This window comes from Carettochelys insculpta, chromosome 19 (genome assembly GCF_033958435.1).
Source record: "Carettochelys insculpta isolate YL-2023 chromosome 19, ASM3395843v1, whole genome shotgun sequence".
Taxonomy (NCBI): domain Eukaryota; kingdom Metazoa; phylum Chordata; order Testudines; family Carettochelyidae; genus Carettochelys; species Carettochelys insculpta.
This window is the reverse complement of record NC_134155.1, coordinates 7,531,591-7,555,819: the sequence shown is the minus strand read 5'-3', so window position 1 is coordinate 7,555,819 and position 24,229 is coordinate 7,531,591. Positions and strand designations below refer to the sequence as shown.

The following is a 24,229-nucleotide window of genomic DNA, read 5'->3' as shown; positions in this document are numbered from 1 at the left end:
GCATCTACCACCTCTTTCACTCTTCTAAACCCTAGAGCTGTAGAGAAGAAAACTCCAAGGAGAAGGGAGATGCAGGTGGTTATTGTGTATGCACAAAGGCAATACACTCAAACTACAATTGCAGGCTAGATACCGCTCTTCTGAGAGAATAGTCTTTTTACATTACCTCTTGCGGCAATTTAATTTTATTCCTCAAGCCACTGACCTCGGAGATCTATTGCTGGTTTTTCAGAAAGGCTGTCCTCCCAGAAGCAACTTCAGGTCCAGCTGACAAGTTGTTGTATGGTTAGTAGTACCAAATGAATTTCTGCACAGCAGGTAGTTGCTCTACTGATAGGAGATATTATGAAATCATGCATTATCTCACACAAACACAGCGAGACCCTATGATCCTCAGTGACCATCACCCAGCTCGATGTTTAACATGTCTCATGTGCCCTCCCGTACACCAATGCCCAAAGGCCACATGAAATCAAGACATCTTCCTAAATGTTTACATCCTTTGAGAATAAAAACTAAAAGTTCCTTTAACATCCTGGATAAAGAGTTCTATTTCTCTGACAGAGAAATCGATCTCCTGACAAACAGAAGGAGGGTGGTGGTTTAATTCAAGTGGAACTGAGACACCAATTTAGGAATAAGCATGAGACAAGGATGCAGGTGTCACCTGTGTAACTGTGAAATACAATGCAAGGGCAGTAAATGAGTTGCTCACTTCTTGTAAAGGTGATTGTTTAAGACGGCTGGCTTTATTGATGGGTGAAATAAAAAGAAATCTTTTAGTAGCTCAAAGATTGAGTTGATCTACTTTGATTGGTGCGAATAGATTTCTTTTACTGCCTTCAGTCATCCCACTGTCAAATGGAAGGTGGTGTGTTTGGATACCAGGCAGGTGCATCTCAACTGAACACAAGAACAAAATGGAAGATTAAATAGAGAAAGCTATCAAAGTTAGTTGATAAAGAATCAGAGCACATCTATAGGCTATATCCACTGAAAAAGCATCTTGCAATTTTTTATAAAAGCATGTTAAGGAACATGTTCCTGTACTAGGGATTTTATAAAAATGTATAAAAAAAAAGAACATCAGAGAAGATTCAGACAAAGCCCGATGATGTAAGCTGCAATGAGGAATAATTATGTATTATGAAAAGGGACAAAAATTATCTGTACCTGTATCAAAAGATCTTGGTGATCACTTGAAAATAGAGAGTCTTCTGAGAGACCACCAGGAGACAAAGCACACTATTGGCTAGACCTTAGGAAAGGCGACTAGTATGACCAGAACCCTGTTTTGTCTGACTGATGGCTAATAAAATTAAGAGGGGAAAATGATATAAAGTCCTTCATTCCAGTAATTGTGGTGGATCCCATCTCAGATGATGAGAACAAAAATCAGACGCCATTGCCTTGCTCTGGCACCAAGACAACAGAATCTTGGAAATACTCACGCTGGAAAAAGTGTTTTTAGAAATAAGTAAGTAAAATTAAAATAGTATCGCTTTTCATATGTTCTAATTTTCATAGTTTGTCTCTGCAAATGTTAGCAGCTATTCTGAATTGAATATACATTTTTAGAAGCCTATGCCAATTTTTGTGACTATGGATTCTTTGGCCACAAACAATGCAAAACAATGAAACAGACAGTCTATCAATAGCTGTTCATCTCTCCAAACAGCATGCTCACTGACCACACCGTTCACCCAATCCCATATTGAGGGAAACATACAAGACTTACCTTCATTTTAGAATTGTCTGCGTCTATGTCTCAACGGAACGTTAAAAACAAACTGGGCCTTCCTCAGCGAATATTACACACATGCATGATTAGTGGCTGAAATTTTATTGATAGTCAAGTTACCTAACTGAGTACTGAAAGCATACAGGGGGGTAAATAGCCATGGACTTAGTCATTTTTTTTTAAAAGCCAAAGCGTGCTATTTACAGTAACAGTTTTGCCCTCTTCTATCACAACTTCCCAACTTCTTAACAAAAATGCATAAAAATTAAAAATTAAGTGCATCCTACTATTTTCCAAAAGTATGAAGCGGGTCTTTGCTCATGAAAGCTTATGCTCCAAAATACCTGTTAGTCTATAAGGTGCCACAGGACTTCTTGTTGTTCTCGAAGTTACAGACTAACATGGCCTAACAGTTATAAAGAAAAGATTAATGCAGGAATGAAAATCAATTGGATAATAAATGATCTGCCCATTTCCCTCTTGAAGGGTCCTTATTGCCCACACTGCTTAAATACTAAACACAGCATACAGTAGCAACAACGAAATTATTTTAGTTTTGTGTGTTTAGTACCTGGGACAAGCACACGTGTGTTTTCAGAGCTTCATATTTTTCCATTCTTACAAGTCCCCTTTGACCTCTCAAGACTAGCAGTGTAAGAGAAATCTTAAAATAGTCTCGCAGCCTGTTTCAAAAATGGAAAGCCTTTGGAATAGTGAAGGACAAAACTTCTATTTCTGATCTGAGCTTTACTATAACTAATTCAAAATATGGGAGGCTTAAGGGAGAAAATATGTAAAGTCATGAGCAAATGCACAATGAATCCACCACTTATGACAACTTTGGGGGAAATACTAGTCCATGACATGATCAAAGATCATTTAAACTTTCTGCTCCTGGTTTATACCACTGCCAAAACCACTACCTTGATTAATAAACAGCCTTATACACAGTTGGGATGTAGTGCTCGTTGTATTAACTGGACTATTTTCTACTTGGCTTAGAACTAGATCCTGCATTGAAATGCACACAGACAGTATTTCTGAAGAACCCCATGGACTTCGAAGGAACACTACCCAGGCAAAAGAGTCCAGCAATACAGCCACTATTGCGGGATCAAGGCTTATGAGTTTGCACCTTGCACAGTGGGTCCTCCGGACATTACTGGATAATAAATAATGCTTATTACAGTTTAACAGTATTAGTACAAACAGGAAAATATTGAACAGCCCAATCATACCCTTTAATCCACTGACAATCACAGGTAGCACTATGTCCAGGAGCAAACCCACAGATCAGCCTTACATTCTGACACCCATGGGACTGACAGGCCAGTAAGCAGACTGCCCTTAATTGCATTCTTGGGCATGAAAGGAGAAATGTAAGCTTAACTACCAAATACTCAGCCACAGAAACAGATATTTTCCTTTTTCTGCTCATTATTTAACAAGGTACTACAAGAAAATATTGAGTTCATACTTATTTTGAAATAAGCCTCATTTTGCAAGTCTCACAGAGCCAAATCCATACACTGTGTATTTCTTCGAAGAAAATTGTACTGGGCACATTATAACAATTTAATCTTTAAAATACTGTTCCTGTAAAGTACTTTAACAGTATTCTGAGATTACTATTTTACAACCAATTTAATAACAATAAATTTTATGTGGAACAATGGACCACTAAAAAGTCATGTGTAATCTAAATGACAGGTGATTTAGAAGAAAACATACCTCATCGCTGTTTAAGAGCAGAATAAAAATTTTGTAAAGTTACACATAACCAACTGCACAAAAATAAATTGTGGAAGATTTCTTGGGAGGAGGGGCAGGGAGAATATTTGTGCTTATTTATTACCCATGGCTGCTGCTCATGTCTATAAAAATAGCAGTGTATCGGTACATGATACCTAGGTGCCAACAGCCTCAACAAATAATGTTTTGATAACTAGACTGTTTTGCATATACAATAACTTGCTCAGTGAATAAACAAAATAACTGTTTGGCAAAACACTAATTTATAACAATAGAGCCTAGAACAGCCTTTCCATTCTCCAAAAGAATTACTGCATTCACAACTCAGTGGAGGAAAATTAAGGAGGAAGATTAGATTCTGTTCACCATAAATAGATTGCACATCATTAAGCTCAGCATCAGAAAGTTAATATAAAAAGTTTAATTTAAAACAGAAAATCTTGCATTCACAAAGTTATTTTTAAGACTGACTTTGTCTTTGAAGGTACTGCACAGATTTAATTTTAAAAGTTAAGAACTCAAATTATTACTATTATAACATTACATCACATCTTTTATAAATATGCAAAGTTTCCACACACAACTTGATCGAGTGAATCAGGACCAGCAAACAGTTGAAATCAAATACTTCCTGTTGAACTGCACAGTCAGTCTGCGTCAGAATCTAGGCAGGTTATATTAGTGATACATCCCACATATACATTCAAACACCAGAAGGACTTCACATATTCTTACCAAAAGTTAAACAGATTTCAAAATCTTGAAAATTTAAATCTAAATTGAAAGCCAGTTCTCACACATTCATGCCTTCCTCCCATTTCACTGCATTTAGGGCATACCGTTCACTTTATGTCTCTTCAGCAATTAGGGGTTGTTTCCTTGAGTAAATGCTATCCCCAAATTTTAAAACTGCCTTTCATATGAAATGACATATTATATATGTCATGTACATCTAAGGTACCCTCCAACCAACCCACAATTTTTCAGATACTCTGAGTAGGAAGGAAAAAAACCTAAGCAACTACATTTCTGACACTAAACTCATCTTGCAAATGTCATCCGTCTTGTATCTATCGAACAGGTGCACTGCCTAAGATCCTCAATGTCCTATTTACGTTACATCACTAAAAGATGCCTACAGTTCCTCAGTAACATATAACAAAAATGACCACACACATAATGCATTTAGCACTAAATATTACTGCTCCTCTTTGCCCTTGAATTTGAAAATCAAATCTAGAAAAAGGCCGATGTCAGGGTGTACTAGGCTTATTGTTTTAGAGCCCTGCTAGCTGTCAGTAGTCACCATCTAACCAGGGTGTTTTCACTTCTCTATTCTGTCTTAGTATCTCTAGAAGGGACTCAAAATGATTGTGAAAACAATGTGTACCATAAGCACCAGGACCACTGTACCCTCCCACCTAAGTAATCATAGAGGGGGAAGAGAGATGTACGCACACTCCCCATCTTGGTCAGCAGCAAGTATGGTGCTAATATATATGTGGGGTTAATGCAGCCGTGAAAACTAGGAAGCGACAGGAACTGCCATGAAAGGAAAAGCAAGGCAGCTCCTATCGCATCCGAATGCAGAATTTCCAAATGACATTTTACACTGGAGATGGGGGAGCCAAGAAGTGACAAGCAAATAAGGTGTTTTCTGTATGAGAACAGAAGCTTTGCAGCATCAGCAGCTGTCTAGACCCTTTGCACCTCAAACACATCTCCTCAGTGCAAGATCCAAACCAGCAAAACACACACACAGAGTAACGGGGGAGGAGTGGGAAAAAGAGTCCAGCATCTTTCCCCTAAAGCTGACAAGCAATTACAATAAGACCCAGCAAACAAGCTACATCAGGCATACAACAGCTGTCGCTCAGCCCTTTGTAAAAAGGGAGAATAAGCAGCAGCGACGGCACAAGAGCTACTGCAGGTGATGTTCAGATCTCTGATGTCAGGAATGGCAGGGCACTTCAGGCCACTTTCCCCTGACTCACTGACAGCTCCAGAGTCCGACAACAGACCTCTGACACTTCCTTCTCCCCGCAATCTCTCTCCCTTGGCACCACCCAAGCCCCAGGGCTGCTCACCTCTCTGCCATCCTGCCCCACCACTTCCTGTCTGCCCACACAAGAGCCCCCAGGACATTTACATAGCCACCATCCAATAGCACTTACACCCCTACTGCCCTCACGCACCTGTGCCAGCCCCCACGGCGTTTACACCCAACACTCCTGCTCTCTGCCCCCTCCACATCCCTGGGCACTTCCACTCCCCACTTTCTTCCCACCTGTGACAGCCTCTGGATCATTTACACCGCAACCCCCTGCTTGCACCCTCCGTAACAACCCCCAAAGCATTTACACCCCGCTTTCTCCCCCCGTGACGTTTACACCCCGACGCCCTCCCAACAACCCCCCATGACAGCCCCCGGGGCGTTTACACCCCAACACCCCCCCAACGTCCCCGGTAGGAGCCCCCAGGGGCGTTTATATCCCGACGCCCCCCGTGACAGCCCCCAGGGGCGTTTGTATCCCGACACCCCTCGTGACAGCCCCCGGGGTGTCTGTATCCCGACACACCCTGGCCCCCCGTGACAACCCCCCGGGTATCCATATCCATATCCATATCCACATCCGCCCGCCCGGCTGCACCGCTCCACCCCCGACTCACCCCTCCGTAGGGCCTCATCGTAGCTGAGGAAGCCGATGCGGGACTCCTTGGCACCCATGATGCGTCAGTCCATGGCCCCCGCGCGCCGGCCGGCTCGGAGCCCGGGGCGCGCCACTAGCGACTCCCGAGCGGCAAGAGGAGGGGACCGCCCGCCGACTCCGCCACCGCCTCCATGACGAGTCACGTGAGCCTCCCCCCCCCACGGCCGCCCTACCCGTGTCACGTGCCGGAGGAATGTTGTGGTTCGGAGCGGGAGCCGCCCCCAACCGCCGCGGCACGCTGAAGCCGCGCAGGGGACTCCCCGGGAGGCGGGCCCGGAGCGACCCGCGTCACGTGGCGCAGGGAGCGCGCGCCAATCGCGGCGTTCAGCGCCACGCCGCGCCGCGCCGCGCGAGGTGGGGAGGAGCAGTTGAAACCTCGGCGCGGGCAGGCGTCATGCGGAGTGAGGCCGTGCTGTGGGGAGGGGGCGGAGCACCTTGAGGGCTCTACTGACAGGAGGGGGAGGAGCTTTCCTGGGGGAGGGGCACTCAGGGCAGCACGGACTGGAGGGGGAGGGGGAGGGGTGCTCTGAGGCTACACTAACTGGAGGGGGAGGGGCTTTTACAGGAGAGGGGCCAGTAGCTGGGAGACGGGCACTCAGGGCAGCACTGGCTGAGGGAGGGGCATTGTTAGGGTTGTATTGACTGGAGGGGAAGGGGCCTCCCGTGGGAGTAGGGCAGGGGACACTGGCTGCGTGGGGTGAGGGTGCTCGGAAGGAAGCAGAACCTTGGTGGGTGGAGGGATTGGCGTCTGTATCTGGTGCTCCTGTGTGGGCCACCACCAGTAAGTAAGGAACATGTCTCCTTCACCCCAGTCTTGGCTTCCCAGCCCTGGGACAGGGATTCACACTCCCTTTCTAGGGAGCAAGCTCATTGCTCAATACAGGGGGTGGCATGGGAAGAAACACTGAGCTGGAGTAAGGAGTAAAGTAAACCGTCGTGGGCAGCTGATTGCTCCTTCCCCATGGCACCAAGGTGGATGGGGGTGCTCCAGCCAGGCTGAAGTAGCCCCCATCCACAGTGGCCTTGGAGCGGCTGAGATGGATGGAGGGGTGCCTGGGGAGGCCACAGGATCTACTCTGGCCCGGCTGGAGTCCCGCCACCTACAGTGTGCCTGAACTGGGGCTGTTTAACCTGATGGGAGCATTCCTGCCACACAGCTGCAATGGATGGGAGTTGCTCCGACCAGCCTGGAGTACCTCTACCTGCAGGCCTCCCTGGCTGAGCCTCTATGGCCAGGCTGGAGTGCCCCTCCCCCAAGCATCCTAGCAAATGGGATTTTAGATCCCCAGGTAGAACACAGTTTGTGAGAAGAGATAGCAGCTGCAGCAGCATCACAGGGTCATCGGACTTTTTAGCCCAATATTTGGAGTTTCTTTCTACAGTCATGTGCTTTGGAGAGAAAAACTGCAATGAGGGGCTGTCCAGAAATCAATGCTAGTAGAGCAACAGAAGAAAGTGACTACATGAGGGACTAATGAGTCGTAGCATACTAGAACTGGAAGGGACTTCAAGAACACTGCTAATAACATCAGACTTCTTTCTGCAGCTTTCACAGTGATTACAGTCACCCTGCTCCAACCCTTCCTACCTTCTTCAGTCTGCAACCTCCTCTACTTTTCTGTCTTCTCATCTAACTGTGCTCCTTCTAACATCACCCAAATGAAAGGATTTAAACTTAAAAAAGAAAGTGTGGGGGAGAGGGAAAATCACACCACTAAGAGCTGCTTCAACCTGTCACCCTGTTAGTTTGCTTATATGTCTTATCTCTTTTCCCTACCTTTTCTCTTATCAGTTTAGCTTGTCAGCTTTTCAGGGCAAGGACTGTCTCTTATTATATGTTTGTACAGTGCCTAAGCACCTGGGGGCCCTGTTCTCAATAAACCACTAAGCAATAGCCTATTAAAGTTGATAAATTAAAAAACAAAAACAAAACATGTTCTTTCACCAGTCTGTGTGCAACTTAGACTAGAAGTTCTTATTGTCTTATTTTGTGTTTGTATAGTGCGTAGGTTCCTCTTGAAATATGGGTTCTAGTGGGCTATCTATGGTACAACATAGTCAATGATTTTTCACTAGTACAGAATTTTGCCTTAAAGTTTACAGATAACTTTATCCATTCCTTTTAAAATTCAAATCAAAGAGTTTGCAAGTGAGCAACCCCAGCTTTAACAAAAAAAAAAATCTAGGTTAGAACAAACTGAGGCTTGTTGTTGAGTAGATTTGTCTAGATTAAATTAACTGTTTTCTCAGAAGCACCGAAGCAGTTTGATAGAGAGAAATTTTAAATATGAACACAGCATTTGATATGACATGTATAATGAAACCTTGTCTTGCAAAGCAAACCTATACCTGTATAGTTCTTTCCAATAACATTTCATATCAAATTTAAATTAAATTGAGACACAGTAAGTTTAGATTTTTGTTAGATTAATTCAATATGTCTGTTCATCTAGGAAAGTGACACCCATCCATAGTGATGACAAATGCCAACTACCCATATTCTTTTGATAGGTTTGATTTATTCTATTTATCCTTTTGTTACATTGCTTTTTATTTCATTATTCACTGACCGTTCAGCATCTATTTTTTCTTAATTTGCCATAATTATAAAATACCTGCAAAAAGCACTATTTGGGATATAGGAGGTGCCCTACATGTTTCTAACATAGCTGTGTTCAGCCACCTAGTTCATCTGCTAGCATCTGCCACCCTTGATGAGGGCTGCTTGTTAGTCAGGCTACTGAAAGAACCTCAGAACAGTCAACAAGGATCAGTCATGTAACACATTAAAGACTAACAAAATAGTTTATTAGGTGATGAGCTGTTATGAGACAGATCCGCTTCTTCTGATCTGAAGAAGTGGGTCTGTCCCACAAAAGCACATCACCTAATAAACTATTTGGTTAGTCTTTAAAGAGCTAGATGGCTGCTTTTTTGTTTTGAGAGAATACAGACTAACACAGCTATCTCTCTGTCACTAATCAGTAGTCAACAAGGCTATAGTGAGATGTGTAGCAGCAAGGGAGTACAATTGCAAGACTCAAAAAGAACAGTTCCATAAGGTGGAATCAAGTACATCTGAGTCTGTTGAACAAAGAGAATCAGAAAAAGTTTAATCATAGAGCAGGACTCAGAAGTACAAACTCTTAGCCCAAGTCACGGTAACTCTCTGCCTCAATTTCACATCTCTAGGTTGGGGATAATAGCACCTGTCCTCCTCATAGGATGTTTTTAGCATTAAAAGTTGCTTGTAAAGTGCTTTGCACATGCTAAGTTTCATTACTTTAAGATTCAAGCATGAGCTTTTGTGAGCACAGACTCACTTCTTCAGATGCTCATGCAAGCTCATGCTCAAAACTCTTCTGTTAGTCTATAAGGTGCCACAGGACCCTTCGTTGCTGTTACAGATCCAGACTAACATGGCTACCCCTCCGATACTTTAAGATTCAGTGCATCCCTACAGGCATGGATGATGATTGAAGAAAATATGGATATCATTTAGGACTTGTATATGAAACCACATAAGTAGATTATGGTGCTTCGGAAGAGAATACAATCAATCCCACTCCTGGCATCTTCAACATTGGCACAGAAGAGCAGTAGAGTGAACAAAAGCCAGTACTTTTTTTGTTCCAGTACTTGCTGGTACAGGGGACCAGCACCTCGGTGGCCACAGCCAAGGGATTGGCTGGGGGATGGGGAAAGCAGGGAGCCAGCTGATTATCAGTTCCTTTGAAAACAAACAAACAAACAAAAAAAACACTGACAAAAGCTATAGTGAACCTTACTGTGCTGTATTGGAATAGGTGGTTAGGCAGATAAATACAGAAGAGAGAGAGTGGTATTTTCATATAATGAGGAGATGAAGAACTTCTAAGACATTAACAAGATCCAGGGAACATGGGATTGAACAGCAGTGCTAAAAACACCACCACCAATGCTAAGGATCAAAGGCAACAGTAGAGGACCGTTGCATTTCTAAACTCCAACAGGACAATAGTGCATGGTACTGAAGACTCCCGTTTCCAAGCATTCCTGGGTATTCCTTGTTCCCCACCCCTAGTTACTATCACTTCTTTTTGAGTCTTTTTATTGGTACAGATAAAAGGTTATTAATACTGTTACCTCCAATTACTGCACATAAAACAACAAATAGTGCTGCATTTAATTTTTTGTGGATGATGATTCTGATAAAGGAATTTTTTCTCCAGCACAAGTGCATCCAACTATCAAATATATTTTGTGAATACTGTCCACAAATTTGAGCTTGCGAATACTGGAAAAAATAGTGCTGTAAGTTTTGAAGTTTCAAATATCCCTGGGGTAAAAAGCTTTTAGATTATCCTCCTTTTCTACTAAATGATCCCTTCTTTACTGTCTCTGCCTTCATCAATTTCAAACTTAGGCAAAGCAATAAAGAAGCCCAGGAACTTAAAACCCTCCTGACCTTTGCAGCTTTTGCTTTCTCCACAGGTGAAACCCATTAAATGGACACCTCAGGTTACTTTGGACCATTGCACTGTCTCCACTTTTAAAACAGGACAAGTTAGTGATTGCATTTGTCAGTAACACTGCCAAGAACTCCAACTCGCTCATGTTAAAAGTATGAAACAATCTGAATGAAACAGATGCATCAGAATTCCATGCTGCATCATGCTTTGCATTTATGGATTCAACATAAAAGAAAGCTTAATTGATTTCTCTTAGAGGTTCCAGATGTGCTGGAGCCATCATCTGTTGACTTCCCCTCCCCATACTATGAAACCAACTAGTTACCTTAATTCACAAGTTATCTTCACTAAATACTGAAAGATACATTTTGCAAATACATACTCAAAAGAATGTTTGAAATTCTTTTAGAAAATGGCAATGTAAAGATGATTACTGGAATTGAAGAGGCTGTTAAAGACCTTGTAGGTTGTAGTTTAGATCCATGGGTAGGATTTGAAGAAAGTCTTACAAAATTAACAATACATTATATTAATAATATTTTGACATTAACATATTTCTTTCAATTGGCTCCACACTGAAATGTGACCTATCAATCTCAGATGGTGTCTGGAAATAACTGAGAATGGACCTTTCAAAATGACCTCAGCTGTTCAGGAGCACAGGCCCTATTAACTTAAGCAGGCCTTGTGCCTGCTTAAGTCATGTAAGGTTTATCTACATTGTAATAAAATACCTGCTTGCCAAATCTCAGAGACCAGATCATTTGACTCCAGGTTACAGGGCTATGGCTGAACATAACAGTGTGCAGTAGACCAGAGGGGCACCAAGTGGGGGTGAAGCAGGATCAGCTGCTTGGTCTTAGATTCAGCCATCTAATTAAAAATGTTGAAATATGTTACTGTTTTGTCTGCTTCTTCATTTATATACTGATCAATACAGTATTTACATTGTGCAAACATTTTCTTATACACTGAAAGGCTTTTGTTTGTGCATTCCTTCACTGCTACCCCCACATCCTCTTCTGGCACCCACATGGGGAAGCTGACCTGGCTGCACAAAGCAGCTGGTCTTGTGGCTTGCTTCCCTGGCTACTGCTGCTTCTCTGCCTCCCTCACTTGAGTGGGGATCAAGGAGCAATATCAGGGTGTCCTGCATCCAGGTTACTTTCTGTGCCTGGGCTGCACAGGGAGAGATGTATGAGAGGAGCAACTTTTGATGCCTCACAGGTGGGGCAATGGCCTGGACACAGGGGGCCCTGGTATATGTGTTGGAGCTGGAGGAAGGGAGCAGTGTGAGGAAGAAAGCATGTGTGTTTGTGAACAAAACCCAAAGCTGGCAAAACACCAGCCCTCATGAAAAGGGACCTACCTACAACCTCATCCTTCAGTTAGGTACTTCCCAAGCTTGAGTGCAGTGTGTGTGTAAGAAATTGGGACAAATGTGAAAACCGGTTAAAACATTTTAAATAAAAATATGAAAAAGGTAATTACAGTGGCTTTATTGATACTAGCCTTGCTAGACCTCCCCCACCCCTAGGCAGAGAGGCACAGAGACTGGGATCAGGACCAGCTGTGTCCCCAAAAGACTGGGCCAAACCTCCAAACTGGACCCAACCCACAGCCCTCCCCAGACCAGAGATACTGGTGATGGAAGGGGAATGGGGCAGGGTGAACTGGGGGAGGTCCAGTAATCCGTCCCATGGGGGTTGCTGAAGGGAGTGGGGTGGGGTGAACCGGGGGACTTACCTCAGGGGGCTACTGAAGGAAGAAGAATAGGGCAGGGTGTTTCCCAGGGCTGCGAGTGCAGACCATAGAATCGTAGAAATACTAGAACTAGACAGAACCTCGAGGGGTCGCCATTTCCAGTCCCCTGCCCTCAGGGCAGGACCAAGCACCATCTAGACCATCCCTGGTCGATGTCTGTCTAACCTGCTCTTAAATATCTCCAGTGATGGAGATTCCATAATTAGATAATGGATGGAGATGAGGCAGGGGGTCTCCCACTGAATGCTGCTGATGGGAAAGAGATGAGACAGCAGGGACACCTGGGGGTCTCACCCAAGAGTGCTGCTGATGGGGGAGAGATGAGGCAACAAGAGGACCTGGGGGTCTCCCCCAGAAGTGCTGCTTACAAGGGAAGGATGGCACAAGCCTCTCTGGGGGCAAGAGACCAGGAGGGCATAGCAGCCACAGAGGCTGAGCAGGGCTCCTATCCACCCAGGCCTGGCAGAGAGGAGTGGCAGGCATAGAAGCAGGAGAGGACAGGAGCAACAGCCCAGCCCTGCCTCCCTCCCAGAGGCACATGCAGGACCCAAATTTTCAGGTGCCGCACACAGCTGCATATTTTGTGTAGCTGTAGAACAGCCCTGCAAAAGAGACACCCCAAACTTGAAGCTCTTATTCACACCTATAGTCTTCACTCCTGAGAGTAAAGCTTACACTGTCAAGCCCAGAGGATTTGCTGACATAGAAGGTAACAATACTACTACTTTTTTTGTGTCCCTGTTCCAAAAGAGGAAAGGTGCAACAATTAGTCAAACCCACAAGGCAGGAGTAACTTACGTGTTAACAAATTACGTAGATTTCACATTTGCTTATTTTGTGGCAACTTGTGCGATTATGCTGGGTATGCAGAAGCGCTCAGCACTGTGATAAAATTAATCAGGCTGTTGGAATGAACTCTTTGGAGACAGATGAACTTGGCAAAGATGTTGCTTTAAAAAAAAGAAAATCTCTCTTCTGTGACAAAGGGGAAAATGCAGACCTGAATCCTAAAGTGCAACATTCATAAAGGGAAATGCTCTGCAATTTATCAACATAATCAAAACCGAGGGGGATATACCGTTCCCATCTCAGTGTTGTGTGCAAAAGAACAGCATTCTCCCTTGGCAAGAAGTTCTATGATGTAAAAAGAAACATGTTTAATAAAAGGCCGGTCTGTATTCCGCCTTGCATACAAAAATACAGAGTTACTGGAAACTGAAGGATTCTCCAAAGGCAGATCTGCAGAAACAAAAGATGAAGCGTGCGATGAGGGGAAGTGCTGGTAATTAACTGCACACGATAAAATGGAAAGATTTAGCCCAAAGATGACCGAAACATTGACCCCCTCTCAAAAGAATCAAACTGCACTTCGCTATTACTCCCGTAGTGCAACATCATGCTAATGCTTGGCAGGCCCCAGCTCACCACTGTGCGCACCAACGCAACTTCCTCCATAACAAAAGAAACAACACCCCCCTCGCATCCTCCCCTTCTGGAGTCCAGATCTGCAAAATCTATTGGTTTGGGGCTTTTTTTAAGCAAAAAGACAAAACAACAAAGTGGAACCATTTTTGAATATGAACATTTAGCCGACTGCTGATGAGCAGTAGGTGGAACACAGACAGACTTGTCTCTTCACTGGCACTCTGATGGAGGTGTTTGGGGCATGGTTTTCATTCCACTTGCTTTTCTCTGTTGGGCCCCATATTGGCAGTAGAGGGAAAAAAAGATCCCTCACTTGTAAAATACTTAAAATCAGTGCTTTTTTTCCTTTAAAAAAAATCATGGTATTCACACCTGGCTGGGGGCAGGGGACCCTGCAGGTAGGAGCTAGCCGGGGCACTGAGCCCCGCCAGCAGCTGCAGCCGCAGGAACACCAACTGGGGGTGGAGGGAGCCCACAGTCCCACAGCTGGGAGCTCACTGGGGCACAGCTCCACCAACAGCTCCAGCTGAGGGAACTCCAGCCAGTGGAACACTGATGCAGAGGTGCTGGTTCGTACTACCACAAAAAAAGCCTTGCATGAAACAAATTTGTTTGTCCATAGTCGTAGCTAAATCATGTCCTATGTCTGAAAAGGCCTATTAATCCTTGTAGAGCTAACAGGCTTGAAGGTGCAATTGCTGGCTTAGCTAGGCCACACTTCTTCTGCTTTGGTACGGTAACTAACGGGTTCTGTGATCTGCCTCTGCAGCTGAACTCTGGGGAGTGTGAAGTTTGAATGTTCCATCAACCCAGTTCTTTAACAGGCCTTAAATGTGGCTCACGAGTTCATATTCAGACACTGTCAACCTGGGTGACTTTTCCTTCCCAAAAGTAAACATAGCAATATGCCACAACAGGATACATATTACCCAGCTATAATTCAATCCTCAGACACCCAAGTGCTGCAGATACTTACTGCACAATATGAAGTTACTGTTGGTTCACCCTAGACTCAGATGAACCCACTTTTTAGTTAGGGAACAGGGAGCTGTCTTTTCTTCTTGCCCAGGTCCATTCTATGTTAGGTGACTTCCAAGGACGGTACTGATCAGCAGTATTGGCAGGAAAGTACAGAGCAGCTCCCCAGACCATGACAAAAGGAACACCTTCAAGCATGCTCCGGACCAGGCCCTGCAGAGATCAAAGACAAGGGCACTTCCTTTTCTGCCTGGGGCAAAGAGATCTACTTGAGGAATCCCCCACCATTGGAGAACCTACTGAGCTGCTTTGGCGTGAAGCAACCACTCCTGGGGAGAGAAGGATCTGTTCAGTCATTTTACCAGTATATTCCTTACCCTGGGAGGTGATAAGCCTCTAGGTGAATGGTGTATTGAATGCAAATCTCCCAGTGGCTCATCACTTTCTGACATAGGGACAACACCCATTGCCTGCTGCTGTAAAACACAGAGGCTGTGTTGTCTGTCAACATCTGACCTGTAGCAATTATATACAGAAATAAGCATATGAACAGACTAGAAGAGACACTTTGATAGAGCAAAGGAATGTTCTGTGCACCATCACTGGTGGTGAGAAGGAACTGTAAGAAGAGAGAGCTGGCAGCAGCGCTTATGTTGTGCCACCCAGGCATCACCCCTGGGGGTGCTAGAAATAGTCCCCGACAGATACCATTGAGGGAAAAAATTCCAGCATCAGTGAATCACACACACCTAACGTGGAATGGACATAAGCAAGAACTCTGAGAAGAATGAATGTTTCACATCTTATGTTGGTAAGACACTAGATCAGGGGTCAGCAACCAAAATAGCAAGAGCCTTTTTTTTTTATTTTAATTCAGTAAAAAACTCAATCATTCAAGAGCCACAATGAATGTGAATAAGTCGTCAGTAGGAATGTGATCAAAACACTGACACTATCATATCCCACAATGCACTGCACATACTACAGAGGGAGTTATCCAATGTTTTGAGATCACGTATCATTTGCTATTTAGATATGAGCTGTTCATTGTTGGGCTTTTAGATGTTTACCGTTTATTGAGAATAATCAGGAGGGTTTTATTTTACTTCGCAGTGATACTGTTGGGAGCCACAAAGAAGTCCATAAAGAGTTGCCTGCAGCTCTGGAGTCGCAGGTTACAGACCCCTGCACTAGAAGGATTAACTGGATGGTTGGGAAAAGGAAAGCCAGAGATTTACACAACCTTACTTAACCAGCGAGATCCTTATTCAGAAAGCAGAAATATTTATGAATAACAGCCCATTCAAAAGTAATACTTGAGATTAGTCAAGGTATTCCTGTCATTAGGTTCCAAGTTGTAGGCAAATCTTCTTAAGGGCCACATGACCTACGTGTAAATGCCTCTGACTAATGCTGCCCAGCTTCTTCCCACTTACTGCGCTTGACCTACAGAAAGAAACATTCACTGCCTACCGCTGTCACATTTTGTTTAAATATAAAATTCATACCAATTAAATCACCAATGCTTACGTGTAACTGTTAGGTGACAGGCAGTGGAAATGTGTTAGAAAAGCCAGGAAAAACAGGAGGAATGAAGAGGAAAAATTAAGGAAAAAGAATCGATCCAGAGCATTATATGATGAAGGGTCAGGGCTAAATTGCTTTTCCGACACTTCTTGTTTTCCTTTGTGGATAGACATTTGCTGTATGAAATGAGACCTTGGTAAATGGCTCGAGGCAAGCACTATCTGTGGACCTCTCCCTGAGCTCTTTAGGCACCTTTAATGGAAACAGATGCGAGTTTTACCTGACTAGACTATGCCTTAGCATACAGTTCAGAAACATGAGTGAAAATCTAGAGTGACTCCAATGACGTCAAGGAATATATAAATGGCAGTAGAACTGAATTAATTCCTCTTACTTTGATTGGATTAGTCCACACTGACAGTGGTGCATTTGAACTTCCTGGCACATGGGATTTATATTAGATGTAACTATTAAAGGGTTTAAAAATATCCCAGAATTTTACTTTCCAATTTAACAGATTCAAACTTCTGCCATAATAATGGAGCATTGAGTTCCCACATGTGAGAGAATGTCACATTCCAGACAAATATCTTTTCCCTAACACCTGAAATAAATAAATTTAATTGTGGTTGCAAAGTAATCAATCATAATTAAGTACTAATTTGTATTACAAATGGTTTGCAACCCTGAATACTTAATGACCACTGACCATAGATGGAGAAAGAGCAGACTGAAAATGAATACAAATCCATGCACAGTTGCTAATTTCTGTTTGGTAGCAATTTAAAATGGTGTTTACAATAGTTCAGAGCAGAAATTTAGCTCCTCCTTATCAGCTCGGCCAAGTGGTAACTGACAGCAAATTATGTTCATTCTTCACAAACGGAAAAGTGCATGTTGAAAAAGCAAAAATTTCGGATGAGTAATGGCAGTTAGACCCTCCGTTCCCCTGGTGCCAGGGCAGAATTCGTTTCCAAACCCAATCAGATAACAAAGGAAAAGTTATTTTGACAGTTTTTACCCCGGTGGCAAGTGAACAAATCTCACTAGTTCATTAATACTGATGACAAACCCCACACCCGCTTCATCGCAGCTGAAGGCTACACCATCGCAGTGCTCTGACCCTGATTAGCAAGAGTATCGCAGATCTGGACACTGGAACGGGGCAGAGAAATTCACAAAGAGACTCCCTCTGCCTCGCCTTATCCTAGCGACGATTTTACCTTTCATTGTAAGCCGAGGGAGTTATCTTTTTTTAAAAGAGAACTTTTGAATAGACATCTTTTTTCTCCTGTAGACAATGTTGAATAAACTCTGCCTGTCATCTGCTTTAAACAGTATAAATGCACCTCTTTCTTGCCAGTACATCATGAAAGATCATAAAAGAACATAGTATATTATTAAAGCCTGTATAATTTTCAATTCTTGGAAACCATCAATTAAGCTACATGTCACAACTGCCATAATCAGCAACAAATTTCCCAAATCCCACATGCCTACAAAGGGATCCTATTTAGCATTTTCAGGCTGGTAGGAGGGAATCAGAACATTATACAAATTAAATGGCACACAATGCTAGTTCCTTCTGCCTATTGCAACAAAGTCTAAGCTACACTAACATGACTATATGGTATAGATTAGGTCTCAGTTACGTTTATCAGCTTTACAAAGGAGTCAGTTTTAAACTAGCACTTAAATGGGGCTCATGCCTAATTTATTGGGATAGGAACAGGTATAGGAGACAATATCAGGCATAGAAGAAACTATCTACCAAACAAAAACACAGAGCATACCCAAATGGAGATTAACACACAACCCCCACTCCCACTCACTTAATTCTTTTCCGATTGAATTGTGCAAGGCATCGACATACCTCATCTCACTTCTCTTCCCAATGAATTCCTCTACTCACTAGTTCTGGGTCTTTAAGCTCTTTGTTCCTTTAACATCTGTCTAGGAGTTCCACTTTTTCATGTAGTTAAAGACTTAAAGGTCAGAACTTCACTACCCCAAAAGGTCTCGCTTCTTCTGTCCCCCCTTTTCTTTTTCTCTCACTGCCCCCAGGCTTTTGTCGTCTGTTGCAAAACTACTAAGAACTATCTTGCTCTCTGATTCCAGAAGTTCATAGCCCTTCCTCCCACCTAAGGCATCTCTCTGGTCTCTCACTTTACTTTCTTCCATGCAACTCAACTACACTAGGGAGTTAAGTCAATTTCAGAAACACAGTTCTAGCTAAGGCAATTGCATAGCTAAAATCGATTTATCTGCAGTTGACTGACCTGACCATCTACACAGAGAGTTGGCAAAATCGAATTCTGGAAGATCAACCCTGACCAGGTAGTGTAGACACACCCTTAGTTCTCCCTCTCACCGCCTCTCTTTTGCTTCCTACCTCTGCTTTCCTGTTTCATGTCTGGCTTTTGATTCTTCACAAAGTTGCTCTGCACATCTTCCCAAATCACTCTCTTTCCTGTACTATATCCCATGACAAGTGACAAAGCAGAACATTCTGATACGTGGAACATGCTGGTGATAATTTCAAGAGCCTTCCTGGTGAATTTAATATGTTTTTAAATGGCTGAATAAAAGTTAATACGTGGTTCAACTCCAGTGATGTCAGTGGAGTTGCATACACAGCCACCTGGGTTGAATTTATCGTCTGGCCTTCAAAATGTCAAGCCAGTATAACTGCTATGATTTCATTTTCATGTAGCAAAACACATGCATAGTGTGGGTTTAATATGAAAGGGACACCATCAGGCAGGTTAGTTTCAAAATTTAAAGTCAGGATGAAGACTTTAAGAAAACTAACCTTGACAAAAACGGTTTTATGATTTTGTAATTTAAGTTTCAAATATATTTCTCTACAATCCTGGCAACTCAAACACTGCAACACACTGGTACAGCATCAGAATCTCCAGCCCTAAAGATTTTTAAGTTCTGGCTGGGATGATTTAGTTAGACTCGGTCCAGCTTGCAGCAGGGGGTTGGACTTAATGACCTGAGGTCTCGTCCAACCCTATGATTCTATGAAGAAACTGAAAAGGAATTTTGGCTAACACATAATGAAAGTCACTTGTCTATTTTATGCTGCCCAAAGTAAAGGCATACGATAAGTAAACCGGCAGCAAATATGGTATAAAGTAAATTAGATCTTTGACAGTCTTTCAGTTTTCAAAATAGGAAGTGCTTGTAATAAAACCCAGAAGAACATTTGCTTTCTAAGAATACAAAGCTACATCATATTTGCCTTAAACTATGAAAGCAAGTAAGGCTGTGGACTTCAGAGTGGTTAAAGGTGTTCAGTCAAGTAAGCAGGAATTGATCTTTTTTTTATTCATGTTAATTTGGCTTTGTTCTTTTGATTTTGAAAAATCTGCATATAATACCATGGAATCCTTCTCTGGGGAAAAAAAAAAAAAAAGATACCCGAGGTTAAGAAAAATATAAATCTGAAAAGTCAGCATTTTGGTCAGTAAAAAGCTGAATAAAGCAGGTTGGCTCTAAGAGAAGTAGTTTTGTTTTTCAACACTTGCTGGGGCCAGCGCAATTGATATTAATGTGTGATCTAATGTGACCTGAAGAGTAAATTACACTATTGCCAAACACCTCATTTACCTCAAGCCAGAGCAACAGGAATGAAGCATGTCAAACATGCCACCAACGACGACGTTATTTCAATTTGTAAGTAGTGAAGGACAGTAAAAATGGCCCTTTAAGTGGTTTGTTGCTGGTTGTCTGGAAGCCTCAGGCTTCTCAGAGGATGCTGGTAAGCTATTTTCTAGTTCCGCTGGATGCCGTTCAGCTTCACATATACTTGTATTGCATTTACAAGTGGCTTTAATGAAGGAGCTGACACCTGGCTGGCAGTACTAAGAAAGAGAGACATATTTGTGTCCCAAATAGGAGGCATAAAAATAGCATGGTCTCTGAGAAAGGAGCACAAAGAGGAATGTTACCATTGACAAGGAGGAATCAGGCCTATGACAAGCAGCAGCAGCGCCTCTGGGTTAGCTGTTAATTGTAAGGATGAAGCCTGGGACTGGTGGATATAAAAATATAAACATCTACTGCCTGCTCTTAAAGATCCAACTCAGTTACCTCAGAGGGATATACAGGCTCATATAACCCCCACACTAGCAGGGGACAAAGCTCTACACTCAGTGAATGTACAGCCAGGGTTAAGAAGGTGAGATCTCTGGAAGGGCTGTGGGGAAAAAAAGAGAACAGCTTGAGAGAAAAGTGTCTCTCACTTGAAAGAACTCTCTTTCCACTGCCATCCTCAGCTCCAGGAGCACATAGGGATAAATATTAAAACAAAAAAGCAGTCAGCAGCCCTTTAAAGACTAACAAAATAATTTAATAATTTTGTTGGTCTTTAAAGTGCAATTTGACTGCTTTTTTGTTTTGATAGTATATAGACTAGCACAGCTTTCTTTCTGTTACTATAGGGGAAAATAGTCTCTGAGTACCAAGGAAGATTTAGCCAGCCAGATACTGCCTGAGCCTAGAACAATTTTGGATGTCTGCTTGTGCTGATTTCAGAGAGAAAAACGAAGACCTGTGTAATGCTGACAGACCCATGTTGCCACCTCCAGGGATTGAACCTGGGGTCATGGAGGTTAAAACCCTGTGCTCTACCACATGAGCTAAAGGCTATCTGGCTCTCAGCCAAGGCTGTAGAGCAGAAACTTCACTCACCCTCGTAGGTGGTCTCAGTGCCTCCACGTACTACATTTCCCTGGGCTGAGGAAGTACAGCTCAAGCTTCTGAGACCTTCCAGCAGTTCTTCCCAGCCAATGCACCAGTTGTAACACCAAGGCTGCGTCTACACGTGCACGCTACTTCGAAGTAGCGGCAGTAACTTCGAAATAGCGCCCGTCACGTCTACACGTGTTGGGCGCTATTTCGAAGTTGAAATCGACGTTAGGCGGCGAGACGTCGAAGTCGCTAACCCCATGAGGGGATGGGAATAGCGCCCTACTTCGACGTTCAACATCGAAGTAGGGACGTGTAGACGATCCGCGTCCCGCAACATCGAAATAGCGGGGTCCTCCATGGCGGCCATCAGCTGGGGGGTTGAGAGATACTCTCTCTCCAGCCCTTGCGGGGCTCTGTGGTCACCGTGGGCAGCAGCCCTTAGCCCAGGGCTTCTGGCTGCTGCTGCTGCAGCTGGGGGTCCGTGCTGCATATACAGGGTCTGCAACTAGTTGTTGGCTCTGTGTATCTTGCACTGTTTAATGAAAGTGTGTCTGGGAGGGGCCCTTTAAGGGAGCGACTTGCTGTTGAGTCCGCCCCGTGACCCTGTCTGCAGCTGTGCCTGGCTCCCTTATTTCGATGTGTGCTACTTTGGCGTGTAGACGTTCCCTCGCTGTGCCTATTTCGATGTTGGGCTGAGCAACGTCGAAGTTGAACATCGACGTTGCCAGCCCTGGAGGACGTGTAGACGTTATTCATCGAAATAGCCTATTTCGATGTCGCAACATCGAAATAAGCTATTTCGAAGTTGGGTGCACGTGTAGACGTAGCCCAACAGACCAATGTTGCCGGCACCAGGAATTGAAGTTGTGATGATAGGGACCAAAGCCCTGTGCTCTAACACATGATCTAAAGACCAGCTGGCTCTCAGCTGAGGCTGTATAGCAGAGACTTCACTCACCCTAGTATGAGGTCTCAGTGCCTCTGGGTACACCTGGAATAAGATAATGAAGGAAGTGGCGGGACAGGGGAAGCCTAGGGAGCTGCTCATCGAGGCCCACATCGTTATCTACAAAACAAACATATTCACACTTTACAAACAACAAGCAGTCTTGTAGCACCTTAAAGATTATCAACTTTATTAAGTCATGAGCTTTTGTGGGTAAGACGCACTCCCTCTGATTTGGAAGAGGAAATTAGAACCTAGAGTTTATACAGCACTGGGAGAGGAGGGGGTTACTGTCACTAATAGGACTAGTAGAAGCAGCAAATAAAGTTACGTAGGGTGTGTACCATTCCTGCAAATAGCAAAGGCGGGGCATGGCGCCCACTTGCAGCAATGGCACACATCCCACTTAACTTCGTTTGCTTCCACTGGTCCTATTTTTTCCCTTCCAACCCACCCCCTATGCGCTGTATAAACTCTGGATTCTAGTTGTCTACTCCATATCTGAGGAAGTGGGTATTACCCACAAAAGCTCATTACCTTATACAGGACTGAGCAAGTGTTTTACATTGGGCCCCACTTTTCGCCCCTGCATGTGTAAGAAAATAAGTCCGTAGAACATACAAACCTGATTAATCGGGATACAAATTTGAATCCACAGACAAAAACAGCACCATAGTTCAACATTTTGAATGAAATGGATGAGCCTGAAACCCAGCAGCTGAGTGTGCTGTGCCTCCCTTATGAAATTTCACACCCCTCCAACAAAGGGGCCTGCCCCACATTTTGCACGCACCTGACTCAATAAATAAATGTGTTTGTCGTTAAGGTGCTCCAGGACTGCTTGCTATCCATGAAATTACAGACTAACACAGCTAACCCTCAGAGTCTATTCACACTTTGTTAAGACGGGTCATGGTTGCAAAGGAAATAGTCTGCATTCTGCTTCTTTGCATTCTCTATCCCAATTAATATAAAAGAATAATTAAAGTCTGTCCTCAGATTGAGGTATACGCACATAAACACCCACCCACATTCCTCCCCTTGAGCTACAATGGAAGTGGAACAAAAATATCCAAGGGCAGAATTTGGCCATTAGTCATCTAATGCATGAGTAAGACAACAGAAAAAAAAGCTTCAACATGATAAAAAGTCTTAAGTACAAGAAACAAAGAAAGTGAACCTTGTGTTGTAAGTACACTGTACTGTACCTAAGCAATGCCAGTCTAGCCTATCGACTGAATAAACACCTCTGGTAGTCTCAGCTGACTCCAAAGTGTAAAGTCAATTACCTTTGTATAACTCAAATTACTGGCCATCTATTCATATGTAAATAATGCAGCATGTACCCGTGCATGCTGTCTGTAACAATGCATTAAATCATACATGACACCTGTGTTTACACCTAAATAAGGTAACAACTCCCCTGCAATCCGATATTTGATTTATTTTCAAAAAGAATCTTTGCATTTTGGAAATCTGCCTCATCTTGCATGGGAAGAGCTGCCCTGGGGGTGAAAAGATTCATTTGTGTTTGCACTGCATTTTGAAAGTGTTACTAGCATTACTAAGAAATGAAGTGTTGCCAGGGGAAATGGAGGATATTTCCCTTGGGTGTGTGGTCACAATACATGTTGTTCAACAAAGGGGACAGGGAGCATTACCCTTTGTGGGGGCCGGGGAGGGGGCGGGAAGTAGCTACATCATCTATTTGTCCTCCCAAATTTTTGCATCTACTTAAAATATGGTAATAGATGCCTGATTGGAGGCATCCATGTGTCAACCTTTTGGCCACAGAATATTTTTGATTCACTTACAGGAGAGATTTGAAAGGAGCCAAGAGTGCTCTAGGTTCCATGAAAAGACTTCCAGGCCCAGAGGCATAATTGAATCACAGCTGGCATAATTACTCTAAACGTACAAAGGGATGGAGCAATTATATTTAGCTGCCAAGTCAGAGTGTGGTGGGGGTTTGATCATTTTTCCCTTGCAAAAGTAATTTAAAAAGTTGTTTATTCCCAGAGTCGCTGCTAAAAACTCTTCTCACCTCAGCCTTCCCAGTTCCCATCTGGCAAGTGTAATGTATTTTTCTTTTGAGAGGATAAAGTCTCTGCTATTTGACATTGAAAGTAACACAAAATAATTGGATTTTATTTACGCTCCTTTTTCAAATGGGCATTGGGTGCCTAACTCCCTTGGGCTCCTTTATAAATCCTAGCCTTGGAAACTTCTACCA

General features: G+C 43.4%; 1 protein-coding gene across 3 annotated transcripts in view; it reads right to left on the bottom strand.

Annotated features, from left to right (window-relative positions):
• USP32 (ubiquitin specific peptidase 32) overlaps positions 1-6,341 on the bottom strand; it is a 175,327-nt gene extending 168,986 nt beyond the window's left edge. For all 3 annotated transcript variants that reach the window (XM_075013828.1, XM_075013829.1, XM_075013830.1), the window contains exon 1: positions 6,164-6,341. In XM_075013828.1, the coding sequence (XP_074869929.1) occupies positions 6,164-6,221 (58 nt within the window). In that variant the 5' untranslated portion in view covers positions 6,222-6,341. The remainder of the gene's footprint in view (positions 1-6,163) is intronic.
• Positions 6,342-24,229: the final 17,888 nt, after the last annotated feature.